This window comes from Castor canadensis, chromosome 2, assembly GCF_047511655.1.
Source record: "Castor canadensis chromosome 2, mCasCan1.hap1v2, whole genome shotgun sequence".
In the NCBI taxonomy this organism is placed as follows: Eukaryota; Metazoa; Chordata; class Mammalia; order Rodentia; family Castoridae; genus Castor; species Castor canadensis.
The window spans coordinates 170,199,242-170,223,523 of record NC_133387.1 but is presented as its reverse complement, the minus strand read 5'-3'; the positions used below and the strand labels follow the sequence as shown (position 1 = coordinate 170,223,523).

General features: G+C 45.9%; 1 protein-coding gene across 7 annotated transcripts in view; it reads right to left on the bottom strand.

Annotated features, from left to right (window-relative positions):
- The window catches only part of Kirrel3 (kirre like nephrin family adhesion molecule 3), a 568,837-nt gene extending 547,329 nt beyond the window's left edge, over positions 1 to 21,508 (bottom strand). Inside the window, exons 1-2 of one of the 7 annotated variants that reach the window (XM_074066383.1) lie at positions 21,245 to 21,508; positions 18,426 to 18,863 (exon numbers count right to left, since the gene is read on the bottom strand). In XM_074066383.1, coding sequence (XP_073922484.1) covers positions 18,426 to 18,480 — 55 coding nt within the window. In that variant the 5' untranslated portion in view covers positions 18,481 to 18,863; positions 21,245 to 21,508. Of the gene's footprint in view, positions 1 to 18,425; positions 19,105 to 21,167; positions 21,185 to 21,244 lie in introns of those variants that run through there. The other 6 variants (XM_074066378.1, XM_074066381.1, XM_020182707.2 and 3 more) reach the window with 6 other exon arrangements.
- Between the last annotated feature and the right edge of the window lie 2,774 nt (positions 21,509 to 24,282).

Genomic DNA, 24,282 nt, shown 5'->3' with positions numbered 1-24,282 from the left:
CCACAATGCAGGCCTCTTTACTTTTATAAGCCATTCTGTCTTATTTATTCCTAAGGTCTAGCCCCAGGCTGAGGCAGGCCACAGTTAATGCTGATGTGTGATAGTGACCCAGCACACATATTCAAGCTACTTCCTATGAGAGCATCCTTCAGGCCCATGGGAAGCATGCTGCTTAGCTGCCATTTTTTGGTAGGAAAACAACCAGGAGGTGTTACATGTGCTCTTGCTGTAGGATTGCAGGTAGAAGAGGTTCCAGCCCTTTCAGGGGACATTAAAGAAGAGCTACATATGCCTGTCCTTGTCTACCTGAAAGAGACCCTGCCCCTACCCTACCACCCAACTCTATGAGGGAAAGCCAATGGGGCTTTTCTTAATCTGGAAAACATCTTACCTTTTATAGCATTGTTAAGCCCATGTGTCTGAATATCTAAGGAGGCCTTAAACCATGCAAGCCCAGGAGTCTTTTCTCAATGCATCCCCCCACCCCTCCAAGTGCATCAGGAGCAGGGCTCCTCATGGGTTGCTGGGGTGGCTTCTAGCTCCACTTCCACTTCAGAGGGTGCCTCTCCTCCAACGCCTCCCAGCCCTGTGCCTGTAGGGCCTGTGATGGCAATGCCTGGAGGAGAGATCTGAGCTTCTGCCTCTCCCACTCCACTCCCTTGCCAGGGACTCTGCCAGGGATGGCAGCCTTTAAACACCTCATTAATATTCAAATCTATTCAAGTCATTTCAATTTGAATTCTATGCATATTATCAGATGGAACAAAATGCAAATATATACAAATTCATCCATATGAAGAAAATAAATAGGGGGAGCAGTGCATAATGGGATTATAATCTTTCTCAGGGCTTGTCTCTCTCTAGTTCCCCAGAGCTCTGAGGCCCAGTGCTGGTCTGGATTCTCCCACCTGGGACCACTCAGCAGTAACATAACCTCTTCCAGGGTTGAACATTTTATAAGCTTATTTAAAGATGCTATCATGGTACACTGAATGTTTCTCTCCCTGAGCTCTTCCACTAGAGTTGTGGAGATTGAGGGTAGATGTGGGTGTGGACTCAGATCCCATTTGGAGGCTCAGTCTCTCCAGGCCTTGGCAGGGCACACTGGCCCTTAGGCTCCCAGGAAAGGGGCCTCACAGTCCCAAATCTTCTACAGAGTCTTTGATGTACCTGGTGGTCAAATGGATGGGAGGGCTAAACTCCCAAATTTCTTAAGCATGCTCTAATCTGAAGAAGACGTCATAAAACCTCTCAAGTACATTTGTTGAATCTGAAGACCCAAATGATCCAAAGTGATATCTTACACCATAGTGGTACACAGGCACTCCAAGGCACCACTCTCCTTTACTTCCATGCTGCATACCGCCTCCCCACCACTACACCTACCCCAAGGGACAGCAAGGTCCTTAGTCAAAGCTAGAAACTCAACCATGGATGGAGGCAAGGCTGAAAATCTTCCTACCCTGCAGCAAATCAAACATAGAAAACCACCAGTGCCCACTTCCCCTTCTCTCTTGCATGGTTGTTGATCTCTATTTCAATTACTCCAAAGACAGGAGGAGGCCTGGGTATATGGTATTTTAAAGGAGCATTCTTGTGCTCTATGCTAATGAAGCCAAAGTAAATTGCTATTAAGAATCATTTAGTGAGGTTTAACTACAGAATGTAATAGATGCATCCCCTAATCTCTCCCCTACGGAACCCAATGATAGTTGCTTCTAGTAGCTCCATTGATTAATGCAAGAATAATTTATGCCAATTTATAGCATAATGGTATTATAACCATTTAATATTAAACACCCCTTATGTAATAATCCCAAAGCACTTTATAAATATAAATGGCAGGGTGGAGGACATTCTCTCTAACTTACCAGATCGGGAAATTGAGGCACAGATTTCTCACATAGACAAGTAGGCTAGGAAATCCTACATTTTTCCTGGGAGGGGAGGGCCATCAGCTTTTGTCTTTGGTAGACAAGATAATGGCCCCCATATTTGATTAGCCTTATAAGAGGGCAGAAGGAAGTTAGATGAGAGGCAACAGTAAGTGACAGGATGATGCAAGTGGGAGGTTGGAGTGATGGCAAGAAGGGCTGCAAGCCAAGGAATGCAGGCAGCCTGCCTCTAAAAGCCAGAAAAGGCAAGAAAATTGGATTTTTCCCTGTGGCATCCAGAATAAGCCCTGAAACACCTAGACTCCAGTCCCTTGATACTCATTCAAGACTTCTGCCCTCCAGATAATGCATTAGTGTTGTTTTAAGCCAGTACATTTGTAGTAACTTGCTGCAGCAAAAAATAATGGGATATGAATATAATCTTTATGTAGCTTTCTCAACTGGGGTTCCTCTTCTGAATCAGAAAATATTGTGGGTAGCTGTTTTTATCACTTCTACTGAAGATCATATATAGCTGGAAATAATTCAATTCATTACATACAATGAATGCCTTTTAAGTCATTACAGGTTAATTCTGACAAACCCCATTGACAAAAGTTTCATGGCCATACTTTTCCTTTATGGCCCTTCTCCTCCATAAAGCCACACAGTCTTTTGCTTTGAAGAGACTGAAGCTCTGAGTAGATCTATGCTGACTTTGGCCCAGCCCAATGCATCCAGAAATACCGACCCAGAGGGTGGCAAATAGCTCACCTCTGAATAGTGCCCTCCATGGGGTTTCAAAGCACTCCCCAAAAGGATTCTCTGAGATCCATGAACTTTGTGAAGTAGGGATGAAAGAAGAACTGATTCCTTTTCACATATGAAGGCCATTTCCAGAGCCATGTCTCAGGCATGAAGCAGACCCAGTGGCCTCCTGGCCCCTAGTCTAGGCTTGTGTCACTCACATGTTTGGAGGATGAGGAGTTGCAGTGGGTGCTTTGTACCTTCAGAAAGTTCTTCATTGATTGATTGATAGGCTAATACTTCATGGCAGATGTGTATGAGGGAAGGTCAGTGAAAGGCTATCCTAAAGAAGCTTCTAGGCTCTTCTTGCTTGCTACTGCTGGCAAGTCCATACTACAATGGACTGCTATGTTCTTCTTATTATGCTTCATTTACAAGAGAGTGCCTCAGTCAAGAGTGGCTTTCTTCCAATATCTGTGCAGAAACCCTTGTGCCTTTAGTTGGAATCAGCAGTTATTACTTTAGCAGGAACTCTGTCCAAGCTCCAGGCATGAGTTACTCTCCTCCTTTCAATGGGGCACTCAACTCACTATGTTCCATATGAGAACACAGGAACCACCCACAGGGACCCCTCTGTCCAAGCACCATCAAGTGTACACTTCTGGGGACAGGAACCCAAGGAGGAGACCCAGAGGGGGTGATCCTTGGGGAATCACAGGCTTGGATTTGGAGCCCTTAGGCTTTCATGTTACCTGTGTGACCTTACAGAGGCTACTATATCACTTGGGCTCATTTTCCTTATTTTTTAAAGCAGAATGAGAGTTGATTTAGGGAGGAAGACCATGGTAAATGTGAAAGTGTTCCAGAAACTGTAAGTACCATATAAATGCAAGGAGGAATTAAATTCTTACCACCTTTTCCCCAAGGAGTACTTGATGCTCATAGGTGCTCCAGCTGCAAAAGGCAGTAATAATGATCAATAGAGCAGTTTCTGATAAAGCACTTCCACGGCTGCCAAGTGAAGTGCTGGGCACAGAAAGGTACAAGTTATCCAGAATCACTGACACATGATATCCTTTCCCTGCATAAGAAACACTAGTTGAATGCCCACTGTACATCCAAATTCAAAAAGGTACTGCCAAATAAAATAAAATAAAATAAAGAAGCCATTCCAGAAACTCTGGAAAGAAAGCAGAGAGGAAATAAGTCACTTTGCTCTACTGTGACAAGAGCCACAAGAGGCTTCACAGAGACCTGTAAATAGAGGGGGAAGGCTCTTACCTTAGCTCATGGGGAGGAAGGCGAAGGCAACTTCCACCCCAGGCAGAGGGAGCTGGGTCCTTAGGGAGGAATTAGCCAGGCTGAAATGGGGGGAGAGAGGTGATTATGCCAGAGAGAAAGAGGACAGGAGACTGAAAGGAGCAGAGAACACTCAGAGAACGTCAGCAGCTCTGTATTCCTGGAGTGGAGGGGGTTTGTGACAGTGGGGAAGGGAGGCCAGAGCTCTTTCCTGAACATCGTTTACCCTGAATGTATTGGGATGCCAGCAAAGGAACATCTATCCATGCAACACCTGGCCACAGCCATGGCTAAGTTCCCTGATAAACCTTTCTGAGTATAAGTAGTGCTCTCTCATAGTCCCTGTCCGGATTGGGGAGAGGTAAAACTGTGGCTTTTGAACCCTACAGTCTTGAGATCTGGAGGCCAAACTGCATGTCTCCTACATATGCTAGCTTACTGTATCTCTCTCGGTCCATCTGTCTCTCCTCTAGCCTGTACAACCCACCACTTGTGCCTCTTTTCCCTTCCTCTGCCCTCCCTAAATCCTTCAACATCTGGGAATGTGCACAGGGCATGCATAGCAGCCATTGTTGGGTGTGTTGTTAGTCAGCTTTCCATCACTATAACAAATTCCCAGGATAACCATCTTATAAACAGAAGAGGTTTATTTTGGCTCATAATTTTGGAGGTTCCAGTCAATGGGCAGACGAATTGCTTTTGGGCCTATGGCAAGGCAGCACATTGTGATGGGGGATGCATGGCAGATCAAAATTGCTCCCTCATGACCAGGAATTGAAGAAAGTAAGCAGAGGACCAAAGTTCCACAATCCCCTTCAAAGACACACAATGACCTAAAGACGTCCCCACCTCTTAAAGATTCCACCACCTCCCAATAGCACTACCCTGGGGACCAAGCCTTTAACATGAGCCTCAGTGGGACTTTCAAGATCCAAACTATCGCAAGGGGTAAGTGTGTTTTAAAATCTGCTGGCTCCCCTCTCTCTCCTCTTAATTGCTGGATTCATCTGCTTGTGCATTTGGTTTCCCTTTGGTGATTTGGTTGAAGAAAGAGGCCCAGAGGTCTAGTGATGAGAACTTCTTCTCTTATGAATTGAAAAATAAAATGACAGTAAGCAGCTAGCAGATTCCAGTTCACAATGAATGAATATCAATGTTTGTGGTCATATTGACCTTGAAGATTATTTTTGTAAAAATCAGGAAAAGAATTCTCAGGGTGTGTTATGAATCTTTTCACATACAAAGCAGAAAATCTATCCTTTATGGACTGAGAACTCTAGTGTACATTGAGTTTAAAACAAACATTCTATAGTGCAGGTAGGAGAAAATCTTTGGCCATGCTTAGCTGCATTCTTTCCCATCACATACCTTCTCTGGACTCTGCAGAGTGGGCCAGGGCTGAAAGTCACACTGAAAGGAAGGGATTTCAATCTCTTCCTAGCTGTGAGGAAGGCAGTGATGTTGATGACAGACTGGCGAAACTGACCATGATCCAAATCCTACTCTTGACCTTATCATCAGTTTTGTTTCTTATACTCAGGGCTAAGCCTGATTCCTGGTTCCATCCTCGCTGTCTTCAAGTTGCCCTAAGCTAATGTAACATGAATATCATTAGAGGCAACTCCCAGAGCCACCTTAAATTCTCTGGTTAGAAACGACTCTTAATCCCCTGTGGATTCAATGTCAGCAGTGTTCATGTGGAGGTAGAGACAAGGGAACAAGTGTGGCAAATAAGATACAGGTGTGATCCACCAGTGCTCTGTAGTTTTAGTGCCTCAGAATCAGCTGGAGGGTGTTAAAACACACAGTGCTGAAACAAGCCCCAGAGGTTCTTATATAGAAACCCTGGGCTGAGGCCTGAGAATTTGAATTTCTAACAAATTCCCAGGTGATGTTGACGTTGCTGAAATTGTTGACCTGAAGACATGCTTTGAGAATCACTGAGATAGAGAATTATATTGAAGCGCTAATATTTCCTTGACATATGAAAGAGTTACCTGTCAGGAGCACATAAAGGAAGTCCGTATCTACAAGTACAAGGATATACCAACCCCTAAGATTCATTTCAGTCTGAAATTGTGGATGAGAAAATACAGTAGATTCTATATGATGTCTAAAGTCAACAACATAACAAGACTAAGGCAATTCAACTAAAACAGTTAAAAATAGTACACATATTTTAAAGTTTTTTCCTTGTCATAAATTTTTTTGTTTTTGGTGGTATGGATTTTAGAATATGTACTGATTATGAAAGAAATATATGTTTCTGATTGTTCTAGTAAGAGAACAGAGGAGGAAAGTACAATGTTTTTCTGGATGGTATTTGTTGATTCTGGCCCACTCCAGTGTTCAGTTATTTTTGCCTTTAGAGTACAGATTTCTATCTGTGAATATCTCTGCCCTAGTTTGATGAAGAGGAAACCTAAAGCAAAGCTCATGCTGGAGAAAGGAGCAGCCATGTGGATTTGGAGCCCTAGAACAGCTGACAGTGTACCAACGATATGATCTGTGTGGCCCACTGAAGGGCTCAGACCGTGGAGTGAAAGGAAGAAATTTCCAAGATCTATCTGCCTTTCATTCTTTCTCTGTATTCTTCTGATTGCATCTAAGGGTGCTTTTAAACTTTCAAAGAACTTTCATGTTTTGCTAGTTTATCATAAGTGTCTATCTTAAGCCAATATTATGATTTTAAGCATGGCCTAGGTAGATATGTGCCATCTTCCGAAATGATTTCCGACGTCAGGTAAGTTTTCTGCTGAAGCCAAAGTGAGGAGAATCACAAGCTGAACGACATTCAGGCTCTCCTGCTCTCCAAGAGTCTTTTTTATTTCTTCTTAACGACCATTATTAATCATTTCAGAACCATGTAGTCTCCTGACATTTTTACTATTCTAGACTTGACAAAAAGGAAGGTTTTGATGTCCTGGAATGCCTTTTTATGTAGACTAGCTCCATTCTTACAGCACACAGCTAACACGAGGCTAACCTCTCCCTAAGCAGAATAGGGTTTAATTAAAAAAAAATCCACTGAAGGGAAGTTGGGTGTGATGGATTTTTGTTAAGAAATCAGTATTTGGCTTTCAAAATGTTAAGCTAAATTGGCGCCGGGTGGCAGAGGGAAAGAGTGGCCACTAGCCATGTAGGAAAGCATCTTGAATTCTTCCTCAGCTGTTTATATTAGGGGAGAGTTTTTCTTCCATTTTTATTAGCTCTTCAACCCAGACCCAAGAAGCAATGAAGGAGGAGAATCATAGGCCAGACCAGGGTTTCTGTAGCTTGCTGGCAGCCACACAGCTGCCAAAACACCACTGTGACTGGAATTCTTCCCAAAGGGACAGGCAGCAAGGACTCTGGGGTCTGCACATGGGAGCTTGATTGACCGTTCTGTCACTTGCCGCATGTGACCTTTGGGCAAGGTATGGAATGTATCTAAACCTCAGTAGTTTTCATCTGCAAATGGGTACAGCGCTCCCCACTTTATTTGGGTGCTATGAGGATGAAGTCAGGGAATGCAGGCAAAGCTCAGTAGAGGACCTACCATAGGCCTTGATGATACTCCCACTCCCCCTGCCCGCTTTCTATGAGGGCTCCCAAATCTCTAGTGAAAGTCTTGTTTGTGGAAGGAGATGGGCTGGTAGGTGGCCAAACCAAGGACCAGAAGGCAGCAGGGCCGAGGTTATACAGTTCATTAGTACAACGTTTAATTTGGCAGGGGTGGAGGGAGGAGCTCAATCCTTACTATTTTCAGCAAGTTCTCAAACTATGCTCTTTGGTTCCTCTCTAATCCACAGCATCAAACCTGCAACTTGTAAAGGATTTGCAAACCTCATGAAAAAAGTTTTTTTTCTCCAACATGAAACCCTCAAGCAGTCCTCTGCCATTTGGCAACAGACCTATCAGTTCATTGAAGAGAATAACTTTATCTTTTCCCAATGCCACTGCCTCCTCCCCAGGAAACAGCAGCGTGAGGACCATCAGGCAGGTGGCAGGTCACCTTGCTCCAGAGAGAGCAGCAAGAGACTATGATGGTGAACCACCAGGTGAAGGATCTGTGCGGATCTGGGCAAATCTCGCAGAAAATCTCACCGATAGCCCAAACCTTCACAAAGGTCACAAAACATCTGATGAGTTCAGGCAACACAAATGGCCAGGGCAACCAGTAACTCAGGCCATGCAGCCCCAGCAGGGAGTGGATGGCTCCAGTGGTGTCCTCAGCCTTCCTCCTTCTTATCTCCAGACCTTAGTTAGTGCTGCCTATGGGTCAACTATCTCACTCCTACCTCCCAACAGTGGTGAAAAGTGACCTGCCACAAGGGTGAGAAGCCCTTAGGACCACCAGCACTCCTCCACTCCGTCCTGCAGAGCACAGGGCCCTCTCTTTAAGTGCCCGCCACTAGGTTCTGGTTACTGTGCCTGGAAAGACAAACTTCTTAACAGTCACAGCTCATAGCAGTTTTCTTCCCCTAATGGTGCCATTAAAAATTGGTATTTCTGTCCAGAGGTGAAACAGAGTAACACCTCAAAAGCCTGATTGGAACACTGAGAATTTTAGCACCTATGTTTGCTTTTTCAGCATGTGAGGGGAACAGCACAGCACTATTGACTCCCTGATTGTGAAGAGGGCTGACACCTGGGTAGAGGGGGCAATGAATGGGTGCAGGCTTGGGAGTCTGCCCAGTGGGGAGAGAAGGGGTTCTTGGCATCCAGCCCCATCCTGGGGAGGACTGACACTCAGCACACGCAGAGAAACATCAGCCCTCACTGCAGGGAAGAGACAGTAAGCTGAGGTTTCTCACCCTCTCCCCTTTTTTGTAGCTCTTCCAAGCCCATTTGATCATTTTTAATTGTACCCTTCTTCACAGGGGCTCCCCTTCACACTGCCCTCATCCAGCAGACTCAGGAGACAGGAACCTATCCTCCCAGGATGGACAGCTGCTGCCATCTGAAATGCTGCCCTCACCACCCAGAGGGGATGAGGACGGCCCATCCATGCTCCTTTCCCCTCTGTGTTTCCTGCCTCCAGCAGGGCTTCCTGGCCTCAATTTCAGACAGTCCTACTCTAATACTTTGGGGCCTCCCTCAGCAGCCTGCTCTCATCTCGCTAACTCCTAGGCTTTGTAAGCGCGGCTGCTGCCACCATCAGACTGATATAGGAACTGCAGTCTTCCCTGTTAACCAAAGTCCCAAAGAGCCCACTAGCTGCTGCTGAGACCAGGCATTTTCTCTGAAGTTGCCCTTCACACTGGTGCAACATCCTGCATAAGAAAATGGCTTCAGAGGCCATCTCCTTGAAGAAATGCAGTTTCCTGTGAATGTGAGGTGGACCTCAGTTATCTACAAGCGAGGCACAGAAAGTGCAGATCCCACTGGGGGATTAACTGTCAGTTCCTCTTTCTTAGCCACCAGAACAGTGAACATCTAGGCAGGAAAGGATGGGAGTCCTTGTGGATAGTTCCTGGTGATGCTCTAACTTTCTGTCTCCCAAATGCCTGCACAAGGAGCCAACCATGCCCCAGTATGACTCCGAAGCTGTCATAGCTTCCAGCATTGCCAAAGGTGACAGGTGGACTGTCACACTGTACTAGAGTGGAGTCACCTGTGACATTTGCAGGTGACTGACAGAAATGGGCACTGACATGCATTAAAGAACAGAAGGGCACAATGGTTTCTTGCTGAAGCCCAGGAGTGGGTAGCTTCCCAAAGGATGTTTCTCTTGCCAGTGTCCCTGGTGACCCGACAGGCGTGCAGGCCTTCCTGGGAAAGGAACAGACTCCTACAGTGAAGACTAAACTTTAAGTAAACTTTAAACTTTCCTATGCAGAATCCCTGCATGTGGTGTTTCACACATTCTGTTTTCCTCCCGTTTATTCATTACTTTGTATTTCATTCCATTGTTTCCACACTTATTCATAGCCTTTTACACAGAAGCCCAATAGTGTGCTAGGCACCAGTGGTAGAAGACATGGATATTTTAATCAACTAATTAAAAGAAGAAAGCTCCTTATTTCTTTTTTGTTCCTTGTTTCTGAGAGAGAGAGAGAGAGAGAGAGAGAGAGAGAGAGAGAGAGAGAGAGAGAGGAGAGTCTCCTTGATTATTCTTCAGCCCTGTTACTTTCCAGGCCAAAGTGGCATGAAAACCTTGAGGCCTCAAGGTAAAATTGGATGCCAGAAAGATGAAGAACTACCTCAGAAAGAGTTTTGAATCAAAAAGAAACAGAGCTACAATACTGTTTGAAGATCATCTCTGGGACTCAGGTTCCTGGTCTTCATAGGGAACCCCTAAAATAATTTTCTATGCCTGGACACTGAAGATGTCCACGAATTTTAAGACCATAACCTGTATCACACCATATCTTAGGATCTTCTTGTGCATGGTTTAGTGTTGATGGTTTGGAGCAGCTGGAGCTACTGGCACCCTAAGAACACATATAAAAGAAAGCTGGATTGGTACGGACTTTGGTCAAGCAAGGTAACCTCTCTTGGGCAGAACAACATCTTACCAGAGTCTCATTGATATTGTGGTGACAAAACAAGGTATCACCTGTGCAAGTTGCATCTGCAACTTGCCAAGCTTCTATAAATGCTAATTATCATCACAGTCGTCATGATGAAAACCTAATTATTGTTCCCACCACTACCACCAACACCACCAGCCAAAGGAATTTGCCAGGCACCTAGAAGAAAATGTGCTAGCAAAGAGATGGAGAGTACATCATCTACCATCTAAGTGTGTATTATCCAAAAGACATTGATTGTTGCTAAGAGATGCAATTCAGGGAACTGTAGAGCTCCATTTTTTAGGAGCCAGCTCACATATTACTGAGAACCTGGATTCTTGCCGCAATGGGTGACTGCACAATGGACCGGCCTTAGGCACAAGCCTTAGATATCCACAATCTCAGAAATGTCACCAACTGCTTCTTGCAGGACAATTGGGGGTTTTGCTTCCCCACTGAGTTTGTCCTGTCAGCCCCCACCAATTACTGAAGAGAATAGGCCAAAGAGCAGAGCAACCGGGTAGATCTGATAACATTCTCTACACTTAAATGAAAGGTTACTTGGCCCAGGAGATTTCTAACATTTGTTTTCCCCAAAGCCAGTTTTCTCCTGAGAAAAAGAAAGCCATCATCGGCAAATGTCCCCTGGTGTGTCTTGCTTTCCTCCTCCTTGTGCATGTCTCCCTTTCTGCTTTACACTTCATTCTCAGTGTAGGGCTGCTTCCAACTCTTTAGCCTTCATCGAGCCCCAGAAACAGGCAAATCCCATTCCTTCATGCACTCCATCCACCTACAGCCCAAGGTGGACAGCAATCCCTGCTTCTGGATGCTCCATGTGCTCGTCCACATTCTTTATCTAACAGACCAGTCTTTCTATTGTCTTTCTCTGCCTCTTCTCTGGAATGCAGACCAAACAGGTAAGGTCAGTTCTCCATTTTTATCCTCTTATTCACTTTTCCATCCCTTTATATACCAGCTAGGAAGGATGATGAACTAGAAAGAGCAAGTGAATTTCCACTCAATCCTGCATTTTTTTACAGCCCCATGTGAAACACAGGGCATACCATGAAGAATGTATTAAAACATTGATCCATGAGTCTGTGACCTAGAGGGCTGCAGACCCCCACGCCATACTTGTAAAATACTGACTTCTTTCAGTCCATTCTCAACAGATTTACCATGATGTTCATGACTATGCACCAGTTGACCCTTCCCTTCCCAAGTTTTTGTGCCACTTCCTAACACAATATTATTCCAGTCACCCCACCCTACCATTGTTTCTGAGCATAACACATTCTGTTCTGCCTTCTTGCCTTTGCATAGACTCCAAAGTACAGCTTGGACCACTCACTTCACACTGTATCAAGACAACTCCTAGGCATAATTTAAGATCAACCACAATGTCACCTCCTCCATGCAGCCTTTTCTGGTGCCCTGGTCTATCCCATCTGTTCTCAAAACACTCTGATATCTCTGAGCCCATTGTATTGTAACAATACAATACAATGTTAATAGACATTAATGGAAATGTCTACTTCCCATCCAGAGAGCTCTGGGGAAGAAATATGGTCTCAAAGGCCCCTGGCCCAGTGCTTACCACACAGTAGGCCCACAGTGAGTACTGTCCAAATGGCTAATAACTGAGTGTCAGTGACACAAAATTTATTCAATCACAAAAGAAGGAGCAAGAAATTTGGTCCACTGAGGCATCAGACTCTGTGGAGCCCCTGAGAAAAAGTGTGGAAAGTGAAGTGATGTGTGTTTGTCTTTGGGTTTTCAATCTCTGGAAAGAATTTGAACTTGTAACAACTATCCAGTGCAGGCAGGCCAAGGCAGCAGACTGTCTAGATAATTCAGCTTGATGTGTTTAAGATGGACACACCAAGGCCCTGGCAGGTTTAGCTTCAACTGTCCAGTAGCCAGTCTTGGCTTTTCATTTAAGGACATAAGCACCTGGCAGAAGTTGAAGCTGAGTGTGTATATTCCATTTGAGAGTTCCAAAGACATCATTACACCTTAGTAGCAAGTGGTGTGTCAGGTGTGCATGTGTAAGTAGAGCAGGCACTGGAGGGTTGGGAGGGTGTCAAGAATGCATGGCTTCTGGGCTACCAGGAGAAACCACCCCAGGAGATGCAGGATCCTGGGCAGTTATTCCCAGGAAGGAGTTGGATGGTTGTCTACCTCCCACTCTCTACAACCCCACAGGGCCCCAGCAGAAGAACTTTGCAAGGTATAGGACTCACCAATGCTAGCCACTATTTCCAAGGCTTTAGCTTGTTACCAAGCATACCTGGGGAAAGCTGACATTTATTTAATCCTTACAGCGGTGTTGACTGTGTACTCACTGAAACGCTGTATGCTTACGGAAGACATTTGTTTCCAAGCAGCTTATGCTAAATTGCAGTGATATAAAGGAAACACTTATCCAATATTGACATTTATTGACTTCTAGAAGTATACAGCCAGAATACTCATTTTTACCATTGGGAGAGGAGGAAACGGGGAAGGGGGTGCTTAGTACTTGGTACTTACCTTCTTCAGTGGGTTAGAAGCAAAAAGTAAATGAAAGTTCATATTAAATGAGTGGGAGACACATCACAGAGTCCTTCAGGCTTCCTGAGACCCTTAACTCTATGGCACAGCAGTGGGCTGTGAGAGGGGTGAAACCCTGCCATAGTTAGTAATAAAGCTCTGGCAGAAAGTAGGGTACAGCATTCCTTGCCTGGTTGTGAGAGAAGTATTCCAATCATCTCTAAGGTATCTGTAGTCTCACCTGACATGCACACCTAACTGGGTAAATTCTGCTTTTCCCTTGGGAAAAGAAAATGACATGTGATGACATATGGAATGGTACTGTGTCTCAATGCAGTCACTCTCGCCTCATTCTCCCAACTGGAAATAAAGCACAACTCTATTTGGAATGCAAGAAGAAGCTATGACAACGCGGGCAACAGATACTGGCAGGCTTTGTTCCTGTCTGCCTTGTGGATAGCAGTGATGGGACATGAAACCCCAGGGAATAGACAGACCCCACCCTGGGACAACAGTTCCAGCCAAACCCGGTTTTGTGAATTCTGGGGTGTCCATTGGCCTTGAGGGGAAATGGACTCCAATGATTTGGCTGTGAGAACCAACATCAAGGTCAAGATCACTGGTGAGAGGCAAGTGTGAACTGCAGCTTACTTATGATCTCACTGACCATCTCAGCTGCATTGGATGTGTTCAGTGCCTCTCTGTCTTCTGACTGACCCTATATAAAACACCTGCACTGATTTTTCACCTAGAAGTCATCTTAGCTTCTTACAAGGATAAGGACTGATTATAGCTAAAAAAACAATGTCTCTGCCCTTCTCACCCCTCCCCACATCCCTCATCTGCACCCAGACCCTAAAATGAATGTTCTTGGCCCTTCTCCCCACTCCTCCATCACAGGCAATTTTCTTTTTCTCGTTCATGTTTCCAAAACAGTTTATCTTTTTATCTCCTTGGAAGAAAAGTACCCCACAAATCAAAGGTATCATTAGTATTGTTATTATTTTGCTATTGAAATCTCTTGAATTCACTCTGGATTATTCATGTGCTTTTTTTGGGTCTGCAGTATAATACTGCCTAAGTCACCCCCACTGGGCTGAACAAAAAAGAAAAATTGCATCTTCAGGCCTAATCCCCTGCTCCACCCCATCTCCTGCTGGCCCTGGCTTCTACCAACACAGGCGCACACCAGCAAGGCTGCTCCTTGGTACCATGCCTAGCTCACTGCCGCCATGTTTCAAGCCAGATCCTTCTTCTGCATGGTATCCTTTCAGTGCAATGCAAAGGCGTGACCACACCCACAACCCTGTCCCCCTGGGGAGTTTTCTTTCCATCCTCAATGGGTCCAACTGACAACTGAGGGCTCCCTGTTGGGCAGCAGACACTGCAACCACCCCAAAACCCAACAAGCTTGCCCTCCTTCCCCTTCTCAGTGGATGTGTTAAAGAAGTGGTCTCACACCCTTGGAAGCTGTTCACTGACCTTCCTGGACAAAAGAAGTGGTTCTTCCTCTCCTAGAAAAGTAATACCACTTGGGGTGTCAGTGGCAGGGAAAAGCACACTTATTACTTGTCTCCTCTTTTGTTATTTGACATTTCTGGATTAGGTTAAATGTTTCTGAAGTTGCTGCATACTCCCACTATCCTTTTCTGATCCTTCCTGCCCCAACCCCTTCCACTCCTCTCCATTCTTTGGGCTGCCTCTGATGTGCCCAAGCTGTCCTCTGATGGCCCCTCTTTCTCTTCTCCTCCCTGTGCTCTTGGCAAGTTCAAGCTTCCTGCAGTAGCTCCTCCTTTCCATGCTTCCTGCCACCTCTCCCTTCCTGCACTCTGGTCAGCTCTCTCCACCCACTCTGTTTCACCCTTCTTTCTGTTTCATGTTCTTCTGTTCCTTTGGAGACCCAGGTTGTCGTGAACCTCTGCCATTTGATGGCCACCTGACTCTCCTTCTGATGTTTCCTGCCAATTGAAAGAGCATGTGAGCTGCTTTGATACTTCCCAAAAGGGAGATAGCACCCAGATGAATCCTCAGCTCAGGGATGTCATCAGGTAAATGCAAGTTTTTACTTTCACCTCAATATATACAGAGCAGCACAGTGCATATGCAAAGCCAGTAAGACATTTTGCTTCAGTAGAATTAGAAGCTTGGGAGCTTCCAACTCACTAGGCAGGACAGGACCCTCTGGGAATGCCAAGCAGAATGTTAGAGAGTAGAAAAAATGTCATTCTTGGGGCATCAATTCTGCAAGGCTGCACATACCCCTAAACTATCTCGAACTTGAAATGTGATGGGAAGCAGGGAGTCGTCAGTCCTGCTGAGACATTATTCCTCCAAAGCTACCTAAGATGTGCACGGGCAGGCTGGGTGGAATAAGGCTTGAAGATTGAGGAGATCAGGGAAGGAAATAGTGGTGGGTGAACTGAAATGATAAAGGGAAAAAATATAGCAAGTTCTAAGTTTATGGATGACAAGAGAATCGATTCTTCTTCACCCAGGGGCAGAACATACCGTTTCTCCACAGGAGGCAAATTGTGCTGTGACATTATCCCTCTCTGAACAAAGCACAACCATCCTGACAGCTGAGGAAAGAGACATCCCCAGCAAGAAAGAAACCCACAAACAACACACACTGGCAGCTCTCCATTCCCCCATTGGGAGCCAAGCCCAGGGACGTTGGCAGGGGTGGGAATGGAAGAATCTCATTTAGCCTTTCTACTGCCACCTTAAGAAAGATAAAGAAATATTTGATTTTGATATACATGAGAAGCCCAAAGTTTGAAGGAACAAAGGACACAACACATTACCGACACTAATGATACATTAATTTCTGCTCCCTCTCAAGGGTCATGGAAAAATGTGAAGGTGAATAAATACTCAACAAGCAAGAGGGAAAGGGTGGTTGAAGTGAACTTTAAGAGTTCATGTACATGTTTGTTACCAAAGTCCTCAAAAACACTGTTTGAGTGCTCAGGACCCTGGGAGCAAGAACTGAGGAACTGTGTTTCCAGAATTCACACTGTGAGGAGTTGGGTAGCAGATGGCCATGTCACCAAAATGCCAGATAAGGCCCTTAAAAGCCCCTTGAACACTTGTTTTCTCTGAGAAGCCCCTTGAACACTTGTTTTCTCTGAGAGGAGGGCCATCCTAAGCCTGTGCCCATTTCTTTGGAAAAGCATCAGGAGTATGGTGCACTCTGTGGGAGGTGACAGGGGTTATAACCTAGATATCAGTGAGATGGACCCCAGTGGTGGCCAGCTAGAACCATGTGGGCTAGTCCTCCCATATCCCCTTGAAAACGGATATGCTGTACCCAATAACTTTATGAATGCATGACACCATGTATGGTGGGGACAATAAGTAAGCTAGGCACATATATATGAAGAAGGTTGAGTAGAATCTTCTAGGGAATTCATAAACAACACCCATGTTTTAAAAAGTGCCCACAGATCAAAGTCAAAAGACATTCATATCACATCACAACAAAGTGCATCAAACATCTTCTCTCTTGACTCTTAATTGCTCTAGCGAGATGCTGTCTGTTCACCAGACTTATGGTGTCCAATGAAGGAGCCAATTCTGACTGGCTGTGTCAACTGTGGTCCAGGGTCTTTCTTGAGACCTGTTTGGACACCTGTAGATTATGCATCTCATCACTTAGTAGGGTGGGCAAAGCTGGCTAAACTCAAAACACTCAGATGAGGTGAATTGCATGATGGTTTCTTCCTGCTGCCTTCAGGGCAAGGGTATATGAGACAGAGCATTTAGTCTTTGTAGGTAAATATTTAAAGATTCATATTAGGCAGTCAAGAAATAGCTTGGTACTGAGAAAAGAATAAGCCCTGTAGAAGAGCATGCTGTAATGATTCAGACAGGCAGGGAGGCACTTAGAGACCTATAGGATTCTCATGGTAATCTAGAGAAATGCAGATCAAGCTTCTAAAAATACAAGAGATTGACTAAAACTTTCACTAGTCCCATACAAATGTGTGTGTGTGTGTATGTGTATATGTGTGTACACATTCAAGAAAGGGTAATCTCACAAACTGGTAATGTAACAGAATCTGTCTCTATACCAGTGTTCTGGGATAGTTCTTACTCCTTCAGCCTGAAAACTCTGGGGAAGGCAATTTATCTTCTTGCTGCTGTAGGGAGTCCTGGTGAGATGCACACAACCATTTGAATACTGGAGTGTGCATATGTATGTACACATCATAATTATGCACAGACATGGGTATACATGGGTATCTCCTGTGGGAGATGGGCCCCGCAAGTTTCATCAGGAGGATCAATAGCAAAGTTTAAGCTTCACAGATAAGGGGAAAACATGCAGCGACCACAAGGACCAGTGGAAGGAGTGGCGGGAGAAGGCCTGGTTTTGCTTACATTTGGCTTCTTCCTGACAGGGGAAGCAAGGAACACACGCTGTTTGCTTGTCAAGGCAGCCAACCATGGTGACGCTCTGCTTTCTCAAAAACTTTTACCCTTCATTTAATCAACAGATGGACATGCTCTGTTGTGGATTTTTTCTGAGAGAGTCCTGTCCCTCTAAGAGCTGTACTGGCTGGCACAAATGCTGCTTCAGATGGCAGAGGCATCACTGGCATTCCAAAAGAGTGGGAAGGAACCGGCTTACTTGTCCCCTTCAAACTCAATTCCACAGGTGACTTTTGACACCTTTATCTAAGGACACAATCACAGTCCTTCTCTAGAATTTTCCCTACCCTCCCTCCACCCAGACCAAACCAGCAGCTCCCAGTGGCAGAGAGCCCAGAAGTGGTAAAGTTCTTTCCTGAGAGTTCAGCCGCTTCTCTACCCCTGCCAGGCTGCAGAAAGGAAACAATCAGCACCAGGGGCGAAATTCCATTTCATACCCTGAATCCAGTGCTGGGTAGGATTCAGAATTCAGCCTTATTCAGGGAACTCGGTGACATTCAATGCAACTCTATAGCCTTTCTCTGACCATTGCAAATCACCCCCAAGTACATCTCAGAACAGCATCCCCTTCTGCAGCTGTGCAAGCCGCACACACTCCCTTGTGAACACACACAGGCAAGTTGGATCTTTTTGGAGCTGCATCTTCTACCTAAGCAAAGCTAGGGTTCGCCAACCTGGATGTGAAGAGGAGGCACGCACAAGTTCCCAATAGCATGGCCACATAGATACTATCTAATTAACATACTGGGTGCATAAAGAACTCATTTGCATTGGCGAGTTGGAGTTGGATGCTGACGAGTGAGAGGAGAAAGTCGTCCCCTCTTTGGCCCTCCCAGCCCCTTCCTTCCAAAGGAGAAGAAACAGTACCATGTTGTTGCCTTTGCAAAGGCAACGAAGCCACACCAGTGCCTCTCGGCCGGTAAGGAGAGACGCATCAATCAGTTCGAGTTTCCCAAGCCTGCCCACAGTGCTGCCCCTGCTTCCCGCGCCCCCACAACCCGGCCGACTTTGCTCCAAACTCCGGCAGGCGCACAGCTCCTACCTTGACTGAAGAGGAAGAAGCAGAGAAAGAGCAAATCGAGCTGGAAAGGTTTCATTCCTCAGCGCGGCGAGGCAAGCCGGCGGGGCAACTTGGGTGTGCAGTTAGTTTCTCTTCAAGCTCGGCTTGGCTCGCCGGGCTCAGCCTCCGCCACCGGTCCTTGGTCCTCTCCGGTTCGCGCCGACCATCTGTCTGTCCGTCGGTCCCTCCTGCCCGTGGCAGCTTCGGTCTCTTTGTGCCTCCGGGTATCTGCAGCCAGCCGAAACAAATTGCCTGATTTTAGCCGCCTCGGGAAGCCGGGATCCTCAGCAATGTCCCCACTCGGAGCAGATCCATTCTCTGGTTCTTGGCATCCCAGGCACACGGCTTCCTCCAGCCGGCTCCTCCCACAGCGAGCGAGTGAGCGAGTGACGAGTGACAGAAGGGCTCCTTTCACTGAAGCTGGGGCGGGGGGAGAGGGAGGGGAAACAGGTCATAATTAAAGAGGAAACACTTGGAAAAAGGAAAGCTTTGCAAAACGGAGGGTGGTGGTGGGGGGAAGGCTGCCTTCTTTCCTTCTTTTCCCCAAACAGGGAGATATTCAGCTTTTGTCACCATTATTGACTAAAACAGCATCGTGAGCACGGAGCGGAGCTGTGACTTTTTGTCCACACGATGTGATGTTGTTTAACGGGATCGAAGTTACGGGTGATTATATCCATGCACATGCATTAAAATGTGCAAGCATTGCTTTTGCACAAGGGACTGGAAACTGGGCTGAGAGGCAGCTGGTGGGGCGGGGTGGGGGGGGAGGCACATCTTTCTCCAGCAAGGACTTGGCCAATGTGTGCAGCGGGAGGCTCCGGAGTTGAGGAGATAAGCATGCTTTACATTTTTAAGACTTTCCTAGGAGGGTAGGTAATAAAACCTGACCGCTTGGATCTTAGTTGGCTTCTTACCGCTCCTAGAAAACAAAAATGCAGGCAGGAGAGCAAAAACAAAGTAGGTTTGTGACACATACCCATTTATTATTATTATCCTGGTCTGTGCATTTCCTAACAAGGACAGGGGAGCAGCCTGTCTTTGCATTTGGAGCCTCTTCCCCAATTGTGAGTGTGCCTTTTCTCTAACAGGTACTGTGAATCTGATTGCAAAGGAGAGGCCAAGGTCATAGGCAACAGCTTCCTAAGAACCTCCAGGTCTTTTACCTGTCATGAAATCCATACTCAAGTCAAACTGTTTCCTCCAGTATATCAACATGAATGTATCTAGGTCTATTTACTTGGTAGACATTTAGGCATGCCTGGAATAAGCCAGCCATAAGGGGAAATAAAATAGTAAATACAGACCATGTCTTCAAGGAGCTCATCATGAAGCGTGGAAGCACAGCACACACACAAGACCCAAACTCTAAGTATATTACAATGTAACATGAAAAATAAGCTGTGTTATATGGAGTGGGCGCACGGGAGGTAAAGAGGAAGGAGAGGAAAAGGAAAGATGCTCTTTCTATATGTGCATTCAACATTCAATTACAAAATCAATCATGACCTCCTTCAGCCACTGGACCTTGGGGAGCTCTTTTGGGAACCTCTTGGCCTTTTCTTCCATCAGGATCACAGATGGTGTGGGGTGGGGCTTTGCTGGCTGCAAAGCACATTCCAACTCAAATTTCCACATGGATAATAACTTAAAAATGATCCCTTAGTATTTATGAACAAGTAAGAAGGAAGCAGGAGCATATGCAAAAGTGTACACTGGCAGGAGCTGACACCTGGTAGTTGGCATCAAGGAGCTATAAATTAGTAGGTGTCTGCTTTGTTGACTTTTCTATTCTTAACTTAATAGTTTATTTAACTGAATCCTTTAAAGACTGTTAAACATATCAAAGGGAAATTTGTAAGCCAGTTTGGGGGTGGGGGTGGGGTGAAGGAAATGCTGAGCAACAGAAACTAAGAGGACACAAAAAAGGCAACCCATCAGTTAAATTAACAAAGAAGGTACAGAAGCCCCCTTGTCAGCACAGCCTTAGTCTATTAGCTTGGTATAACAGATAATGCAAGGGAACACAAGAGGTGAATCAGAAACACGCACAAAAGATGGATAATAATCTCAAACAACATATGCCAAATAGCATATTACAGCTGAAAATACGGAGTGTATGGTGCTGTAACACGAATAGGAGTTCTCCATTAAACCTACAGGGTCAGGAGGAAATGAGAGGTCTGGGTACCTCTCCTAAGGCCAAGACTCGCAGTGAATGAAATTAATATTCAAATGTGGATGGGTACCTGCCTGAACAACATTTGATGTTTTAACTAAAGATTCATTCTTTAAGCTGTTGTTTAATTTTCATTGCTAATTCCTAAATGGCCCAGGGCCCAGATTTACTAAATGCAGCCCTCCTGGGGAAGCATTACAAAACCAGGATCACGAGGGTATGCAATACAGGGCAATCAGGGACACGAACGCCCGCCATGCTCAAGCTCACTCTGGGGAACTAGAAGGGGGAGTGGGAATCTGAGGTTGGAAGGACCTTGTTTCACTCTCCCACTGGTCCCCGTCTCATGACTCCGTCCGCTCTCACTCTAACCAGTTGGGTTTGATCCTTTTTCTACTTCCCTCTGTCCCCTTCCCACAGCCTCCGGTCTCGCTTGGATTAAGTAATGAGCTCTGTCAGCCTCAAATGACCAACACTGAGTGCCGGAAAAGCCACGCAATCTTCGGCGGCCACCACGTGGAGCAGAGAACACCAGCGAGCGGTACCTGCAGCACCCACAGCCAGCCGGGCTCTGGCGCCAGCCCCGACGGCGGCCACGCCATCTCCGCCCGGGCGGCCTCACCTCCTCCGGGGGCTGGGTTAACCTCCTGGCGCTGCAAGGAGTCCTGAGCGCAGTTCCCTGGTTTCGGAGGAGGAAGGAGGGAGGCCGCGAGGAGAGGACGGCTCCACCTGATGGAGAAGCGCGGAGAGTCCTTAGACCTTGGAGTGCGCTGAGAGCCGAGGCAGAGAGGGGGGCCGCGGTCCCTGCAGCAAACCTCCGCGTCTAGGGGGATGGCGCGCGGGGGACAGGCACAGATGTCTCTGAGCGCAGCCGGTGGAGCTGGCAACCCTAGAGGTAGCAGAAAACAAGCAATTTGGAAAACCGCACAATTTGTGGTTTTCTGCACATCTATGCTCCAAGTCTCTGTTGCTCCAAGTCTCTGTTGCGCCCAGGGTGCAAACCGGGATCCCTCACCAGCAGGTGGCATCCTCTCCAGCATTTCTTTTCCAGGCTTGTAGCCCTGGACAGAGACTTCATTAGTACCCAGCCGCACTCCCCAGGACTTCAGCGCCAAGTGTGGTGGCCTTTGAGCCCTCACCCCACCCCCATCCCGGCGGGGCGAAAGATGAAGGGATCTCCGAGACCCGCGTGGAGGTCAGAGCCAACAGAGAATAGAATTGGCTCCAAATTCTCCTGCTTGCTGGCTACGAAGTTACAGAAGGGCAAGGCTCCACAGGACAGCTTCCAAGCCCTGCTTTCTGGCAGCAAGCCTTTTCCCCAGGGCTTTCTGAAATGTGGGACAATGAAGGATGCCTGAGATTCTGAGTTTTGGTGCGAAGGTGAGGGGTACTGTTGTTTAGTGCCTTGAACAGGCTAGCAATCAGACAGAACCTGCAGACTCGGGCACATGCCCACTTTTCAGTGACCTTCGTGATTGTCAGTCCAACATCAATCACATTTATTATTCTCTGGGTTTGTGCAAAGGCCTGTTTAGGTCACGTAAAGATTCGCGAAATGAATTCCTGTTCTTGGAGAGAAATATATAAGAAGTATACTTGGGGAGAAGTATACACAGGTATTTAAATAAGACAGAAGTTGATCTGGAGGTCATGTCAGGGCCCTTCCTTTCTAAATGAGCCCTTGCAGGAAGCTGCAGAGCTAAGATGCCAGTACAGGGCCCCAATCTCTAGCCAATGTCTCTGCTGTCGGCAGGGCTCTCTCCACTGCTTATACTGGGTCTGGCTCCCTCTGTCTTTCTGTGCTCATGGGTACCATCATCACCCATAAGGAGAGAAAGAGTGGCTCCTTTGTGAGACAGACAGTCATCACCAGCAGAGAATTTCCTGCTCAATACTCTTTGGAATATTTGTTGCACAAATACATTATAAACCACATTCTCTTTTTGTTTTTCATACATCATGCTGGCACTGGTTAAAATCTTGTTGCCCAGAGACTTAATGCATTTTGAATAGACCTCTTCTGGGAGTTCAGGGGAAGCTGACTCTCCAGTCCTGGGTAAGTTAATAAGGTCTTGAAGCTACATACACTTCCATAAACCAGTGGTCTTCTGAGGTCTTCTCTGGGTGGCAGCCATCTGACCTGTGCAGTCACAATCTTCTAACCTATTTCTTTTTCATTTCTCTGAACAACATTGCTTGCTCAAATCAGTATAGGTGGATTACAAGACCTTAACCCCTGCTCACTGTGGTTGGTTTCCCTATTGCAGTGGAAAGGGTCCAAAGAACCAGGTATTCAGCTTTTTAGAAAGAGCAGGATGTCTGTCCCTCTGGTTCATCCAACATCAGGTCCCACTGAAGGGGTCTTGGTGAGCCTTTGGATTTATCTCTAGCCTGGCCACTGCTAACCATTGTAGACATTTGAACCTGGGTGTATTTTTCTTCATCTGTAAAGTGACTGGTCCAAGCCAGTGCATATTCCAGGTCCTCTGGAATTCTGGATCCTCTTGTCTGTTTTCTGGAGGCCACAGATTTCAGCCTGGAGAGATTTGGAGTAGCTTCTCTAATACCATCAGTATGGGGGCAGATGAAGCAGATTATTTTAAGCCGTCAGTCCCCACCCACAAGAAACAGGCGATGGCTGTGAAATCTGAATGGGCCCCTCTGATCTCATGGGTTCCAACTTTCCATTAAACTCATGTTTATTCTACTCTGGGTACTTCATGTTTTCCCCAACTTACTCAACATGTGTGTATATCCCTTCTCTCTTTATTTTCCCCAGCACCTGGATCATATCCAGTCCAGCTTCTGGGTTTCTAAATATATTTTCTTCAATATACATTCATTCTAACATTGCGTTGGTTGCAACCCTTTTATTAATATAAGGGAACAATGCCTCCAGAGTGACTAATTAGAAAAGACTTCCTTTGAAGGCACTGAAGACCATGTTGCTTTGTACTTTATCTTAATGTTAATCACATTTTACTGTATAATGTTATCTTTTATGATACCTTGGGAACTCCATGATGGCAGAAACAGTGTCTCTCTAATTCACTTATGTCTCCAGTTCATACTCTGGTAGGCACCCCTTTGAATGTATGGCAAAGCTTTACCTACTGCCCCACATCCCTCTTCCTGTTTTCTAAATCAAATTTAACTTGTTCTTCACTCTGTTCTTAACTATTGTCAAACATCTGGCATATGCCTGCCACTGCTCTGGCTGTATTTTATTGGAATGGGTAATGAATTGAGCCTATATATAGTTTGCAAAATGTGGAACACACTTTAAGATGCATGGCACTATAGAAATGAAAGATATTTTTATCTCATCAGCATCATTCTGCACAAGAATATGATTCTCTGGCAGTACTGTTTAAGAACAATAGACCTGTTTAGCCTTGACACACTCAGGCATGCAGGGCATTGGGTATTCAATTCACATGGGAGTGGCATTATCTCTCTCAGCAAAGGCCTGAAGAGTGTACACTTAACAGGGAAGAAAAGATATGAGAAGCCTTATGAAAGGAGGTGGCAGTGCCCCCATGCCTTGTGTCATTGCTGGCCAAGTGCACAGGCCAGGACCTGCATCTAAGCTCTGGTAACTGCACTGAAGGCAAGTCTCAGCATTCCTTTTCAGAGTTTGGATCAGGTCTAGTATCATTT